We start from the raw sequence: 5,541 nt of genomic DNA, 5'->3' as shown, positions 1-5,541 counted from the left end.
TTGATGCTTCTACATAACAAATGAAACGGATCCTGGCACAGTCTTTTCTGTTCTGGTCAAAGTGTGTTGTTTTTTTTACCTTGGTATTGCAAAAAGGATTGCATTGTGAGTTCACTGGGACGTCATCGAGAGAGAGCACTACTTCAGGAACTGCATTCTCTGACAGAATTATTAGACAGCCTGCATCATGAGACATTAGCCCTCATTCATACACCTATCTTACATTTAAATCTAATCTAACAAGGACCATATACTAATTTAATAACCCTAACCACCAAACATATTTACGCTTTTCCTCATACTTTGTGACAAACCATAATAGCATTTTCTATTATATTTAAGTTTTAAAAAGGTAATATTCAAAGCTTATTGTGATTTTTGCATACAAAAAAAATAACAACAAGCTTACTTAAAATTTCAAAGATGCAATGGCTCTTTGTGAACAGCTGGATGATGGACACAACCAGCTTCATACAGGTCAATTCCTATGATGAAGGCCAACAACTCTGATGTTATAATTTCTTTCTGTACTGGGCTGAACACTTTTTGCTGCACCAAGACTTCTTTTTAACAGGCCAAAATATGTTACCAAAAACAAAAATATTTTTGGGGTGTTTATATGAAACAATATAAACATGGACTGGTGCAGTCTTCTTCCTACAACTGTAACTGATCAAATCTGCACTCCTCTTTTAGATGTTGTGCCACCACAAGATAATAAAAATAAAGACTTGGAGAGTCATCATCTCTCCATAATGCATAAATCTGTTTTCATTTTCAAGAAGGTTTGAGAAATGAGGGCCACTGTCAGACAATATCCTATTCCTTGCCAGTAAACAAAATGTGGTGAGCTGTCTAATAATCAGCCAGTGAGGTCGGAGAGCCCCCCAATTATTTCATGGCCTCAGTCTCTCAGCAGTAGATAGTCTTTGATAGTCTCTGGTAAAGGAAGCTCTTTCACAGCAGTGGGGAGGAACTGGACTCCAAGACTCTGCCGCACAGCACAGCGCGCCAGAGAGCGAAGTGTGGGAGCCTGAGCCACCATGTTGGTCAGCCTCGCCAGCAGCTGGGGATCCTTACTCAGCTCCCTGGGAAGGGTGCCGTCAGCCCGTCGGATCTCAAACCGCCCCGCTGCCCGACACAGCAGCTCTAGGCACTCCTCCTCTTGCTCAGTGCCCAGGCCCCGGGCCAACAGGGCTACCAATCGGGAGATAGGTGTCTGGCCCTTCAGGTTGGTCACATGGACCTGGGCTCCGTAGTCTAATAGCACTTTGACACTCTCCAGGTTGCCCTTCATTGCTGCCCAGCTCAAAGGCGTGTCATTGTTGTAGTCCCGGGCATTGGGACAGGCCCCGCTCTCCAGCAGGGCCCTCACACACTCTGGGTTATCTTTGAAGGCGGCCCAGTGAAGTGGAGTGTCCTTGTTGCCGTCCAGGGCGTTTGGCTGGGCCCCATACTCCAACAGCAGCTCCACGCAGCTCTCATCCTTCTCTGCTGCATAGTGCAGCGCTGTGCGGTTATATCCATCCAAAGCATTTACCTGAGAAAGAAATGAAATGAGCAACTTTATGCTAAGGAGTTAATAACACAGACCATATTTTAATCGCCCAAGCACAATAACCAGTTCAAAGTGGAAGGTCGTTGTAGGGCGCATAGACTGCGCACCTGCTGTTTTAGTTCATGTATGTGGAGCAGCACAAAGTGCAAAAGGGCAGGCTGAAGTAAAATATAGATCAAAGGATGTGGTAATTGAGGGTCAAAGCGAATTTCAAGGTCAGGAAAATACCACACTGTTGTAATGCTGCTTGCACCGCCATGAATACAGAGCCCTACAGTTATAGGTTGTTTATCTTTCTACCAAATGAACAGTCCCAATGAAAACTGTTCCCAGTGATAATCTTATCTTTTTTTTGGTTGCAATTTTGCCTTCAAGGGACAGTCAATAGTGAAGAAGTAGACAGGAAATGAGGAAAGACAGAGATGAGATGCGCTTATGTGCTATACGCTCTAACAATTCAGGTCATTGCCTTTGGGTGGAGGCAGAAATCTCAAAGATAGACAACCCTACACCTGGACAAATGTCACCAGATCTGTGAGGCTAGATAAAATCTGTAAGGCTGGATACCTCTAGAGGTAAATGAAAAAAAATAATTCACAGAGAAACACATTATTGCCAGCTCTGATCATCAAACACAATTATTGTTATTATTATTATTATTATTATTATTATTATTATTATTGTATGGGTTAAATGGAATTTTCCTACATTTTAGCTTGATTTGTGCATCAATGCTTTTTAGCAATCAACTATTCAAGATGTCAAAGCTTTACTCAACACACCAACAGGGAAGATTTAAAAATTGCCCCATAAACATATCTTTGACAAAAATAAAATAAATAATGTTCACTGTGATTTATTACCTATCACAAGCAAGGTTCAACTCTCTGCAGGTTGACGTTCATATCATACAGTGGCTGTCTGGAATTAATCTAAAATCTTGTGGTATGCTCTGGGAAATGGTTCAGTGTGTGGGAGAGACCTATAACATACCTCTGCCCCCTTCTCCAACAGCAGCTCCACACAATCAGCATCAGCGACCATACAGGCACAGTGCAGGGGCTTCAGTGTGCCATGCATCCTGTTCACATCAGCTCCCTAAGGCATACAGGAGATAATGATGTCAATATAACTGATGACACTAAGAGATATTATATATTTGAAGCCGGACTGGAAGATGAGCAGGCCTACCTTACGAATGAGATCCTCCACATTGTCGTGTGGGAATGACCGGATGGCTGCAATGGTGCGGATTAGCCGCTCAGACAAGGAGTATTTACTTTGAATGCTTTGCATGATGTACCACATAGTAGAGCTCATGTGTAACTGAGGACCATGGCACCCGGGCAGGGGTGACACTAGGGCACACTGAAACACATTTCAAGAAGTTGGAGTTAAAAGCTGTTTGATACAACGGAGATCCCTGAGCATTAAAAAAAGAAACAGAATAAAACAAATAACAAATCCTTCAGGGGTTTTTAGTTATTTGGGTGATTAGACCTCTTGTTAGTTAGTGGCAGGGAGTGTGTGTCCCCCAACACTTTCATTATTACATGTCTGTTGCTTTAATATGAAAAATGCACTCACACAGCCACCATTTTACCACCATGGCAGTTTGCATGCAGTGTTTTGTTTCATTGTGACAAAAAAAATGCATACTGTAGAAATTGATTTCATGTAAAATGACTCTGGCAGTACATAATCAGGTCTGCTAAGACCTTTTGAATATTAGGAACTATGTCTCCTTTTATTTTAGAATTTGTTATATTTTAACCTATTTTTTAAAGTGACATAATGCGAAATTAATAAAGAAATTAAAAAAGAATCGTGATTTCGAGAGTACTTCTTGATCTCAAGCTCGAAATGCCATGCCATCATGTATGATGACAATCATGAACGATAACACAATTTAACAAGATTTCCCCGTTCTTTGATCATGATCATTTTGGGGTTAAAGAAATACTGTCAGGGCACTATAGCTCCGACCATACAAACTAGATAGTGTATGCTTGTACTGTTGCCAAAAAAGAGAGCCGATGATTTACGTTATTCTGCTGTTGCTACTTAATGGAAGTCGCCCAGCACAATATCAGCCAAGTAAGTATGCTAACTAAACGTAAACAAATGACTGACACTGACAGCTACCGTTAGCTCACTTGGCAAAAAAACATGCTCCACAACAAAAGAAAGAAAAATACATCTGCAACAGTGACTAAATGACAGCTTTAAAAAAAAAAACACAACAGATTAACATTAATATACAAATCCGCACGACGCTGACGGGCTGGTTTAGAGGGAAAAAAATATCCCCGGCTACATTTTCACCGGCAGCTAGCACCAAGTTAGCTAGCTAGCGAGCTAACGTTAGCATTGAGATGCGAGGAACAATCGACACTCGTAGGCGAAAAAGAAACAAATGACATTCATTTAAAATACTTGTGAACGCGCTTTGAAGTGCCCCTCGCACCAACCATCGATAAATGACCGATGCTAATGAGACAACGTACCGTTTACGGTCCACGGTTTGAAGGTCTGACAGGTTACCGTATTGACTGTTTGCTGCTAGGTTTGACATAAACACAGAACGTCACCGCTCGCGGCCACGCCCTCCGCCTCGAGCCTCCGTTCCCTGTATTTAAACCTCACCGAGCTAACGCTCACTCGCTAATCTGAGATCATTTCAAATAACTTGACATTTTCTTTGAATACCGGCTTTTACGATGTCTGACTACAAGGCACGTCTTTGCCAAGTATACTTACGGTCCCGATATAGACATGTACTGCAGCACCGCCGGCATCCAGCGGCATGCCGGGAGTGCCTTTAGCTCATGACCATGTTAAGATACTGAGACACTGAACAAGTAGCTTCACAAATCACTGAAGACTGACAGGTCAGTCAGCCTCTGGTGGACAGCATAGCCAACAAGCCACAAACAGACCGCACACACTGTGATGTTTTCAATTTTTTTGAAGTCATACATTTAAATTTCCTCTGGGACTGTGGACAAGTTATAAGGAGTTTTACGATTCAGATTAATCGATTAGTCGTTTAGTCTACAAAATGTCGGAAAAGAGCAAAAACGGCCTCCACAAGTTCTGAGACACCGAAGTCGTCCAATTCATAGTTTTGACACCAACAATCCAACAGCCAAAGATATTCAATTTATATTAATCGCCTCGGCGATATGACAGAGACTCAGCATTTGAGAGGCAAAAGCTGGAACCAGTGAATGTTTTTTCTTTGATAAATGACGAATGATTACTCTTATCAAAATATGTTGACATCAATTTTCTGTCAATTTGTTTCAGCACTATTTGACAAACCTTCAGATTCGCTTGTTTAAGTCATTTTTCAATCAAACATTTCCCACCTCCTGCCTAACAGTTCTCCAGCTTTACTGCGTTTCTTTGTCTCGTGATGATAAACTGAATATCTGTTTCTTTCTGACTATTGAAAAACAAAAAAGTTTTATATCACCACTTTGGGCTTCAGGACATTTTAATGGTAATTTTTCACTATTTTCTTACATTTTATAGATCAAACAATTCATTGATTAACCAAACCTTATAATTGGTCTGTGACTTCATAGTCCCCCAGTAAGCACCTCAAATAGCCCATGTAGAAGTCAACAGAGGCCTTGAACTGTGACCCAGCCTGTACCCACATTTTTATGCCTGACTGAACCCAACTGGTACTCGCAAATTTTACAAGAAAAGCTACATTTTAGCTTTTTTCCCACCCATTACTGCCCTTATTACAGTTACATCTTTCTTTTTGTTTATCTTTCAACATATGCCATGCATGGATGCAGACAAATGGCTATTTGGCACAGGCAGAGAAAGAGAGAAAATTTCCAGTTACATTCATTAGAAAATGAGACCATTAGAATCCAACAAACATGTATCCAAACATGCTGTATCTGTTGATGTGTGTAGTGTAGGTACAAAACACGTGATAGCAGAAAGAAATGTGACACTAGAAA

General features: G+C 41.2%; 1 protein-coding gene across 1 annotated transcript; it reads right to left on the bottom strand.

Annotated features, from left to right (window-relative positions):
- Window positions 1-437: 437 nt before the first annotated feature.
- Window positions 438-4,112, bottom strand: asb8 (ankyrin repeat and SOCS box containing 8). The gene is made up of 4 exons (XM_070910840.1): window positions 4,066-4,112; window positions 2,750-2,926; window positions 2,552-2,656; window positions 438-1,540 (listed from the first exon to the last, which is right to left on the bottom strand). The coding sequence occupies exons 2-4, from the start codon at window positions 2,876-2,878 to the stop codon at window positions 905-907; spliced, it is 870 nt and encodes a 289-aa protein (XP_070766941.1). The 5' UTR covers window positions 2,879-2,926; window positions 4,066-4,112; the 3' UTR covers window positions 438-904.
- Window positions 4,113-5,541: the final 1,429 nt, after the last annotated feature.

The sequence above is a fragment of the Enoplosus armatus genome, chromosome 8 (assembly GCF_043641665.1).
Source record: "Enoplosus armatus isolate fEnoArm2 chromosome 8, fEnoArm2.hap1, whole genome shotgun sequence".
Taxonomy (NCBI): Eukaryota; Metazoa; Chordata; class Actinopteri; order Centrarchiformes; family Enoplosidae; genus Enoplosus; species Enoplosus armatus.
This window is presented reverse-complemented; position numbering and strand designations above follow the sequence as displayed.

Excerpts from the sequence above, each read along its gene's own strand:
- asb8 (XM_070910840.1), bottom strand. The coding sequence starts at position 2,878 with ATGAGCTCTACTATGTGGTACATCATGCAAAGCATTCAAAGTAAATAC. Across the intron at positions 2,657-2,749 it reads TGGAGGATCTCATTCGTAAG|GGAGCTGATGTGAACAGGAT; the intron begins GTAGGCCTGCTC and ends TGTATGCCTTAG. Across the intron at positions 1,541-2,551 it reads TGTTGGAGAAGGGGGCAGAG|GTAAATGCTTTGGATGGATA; the intron begins GTATGTTATAGG and ends TTTCTTTCTCAG.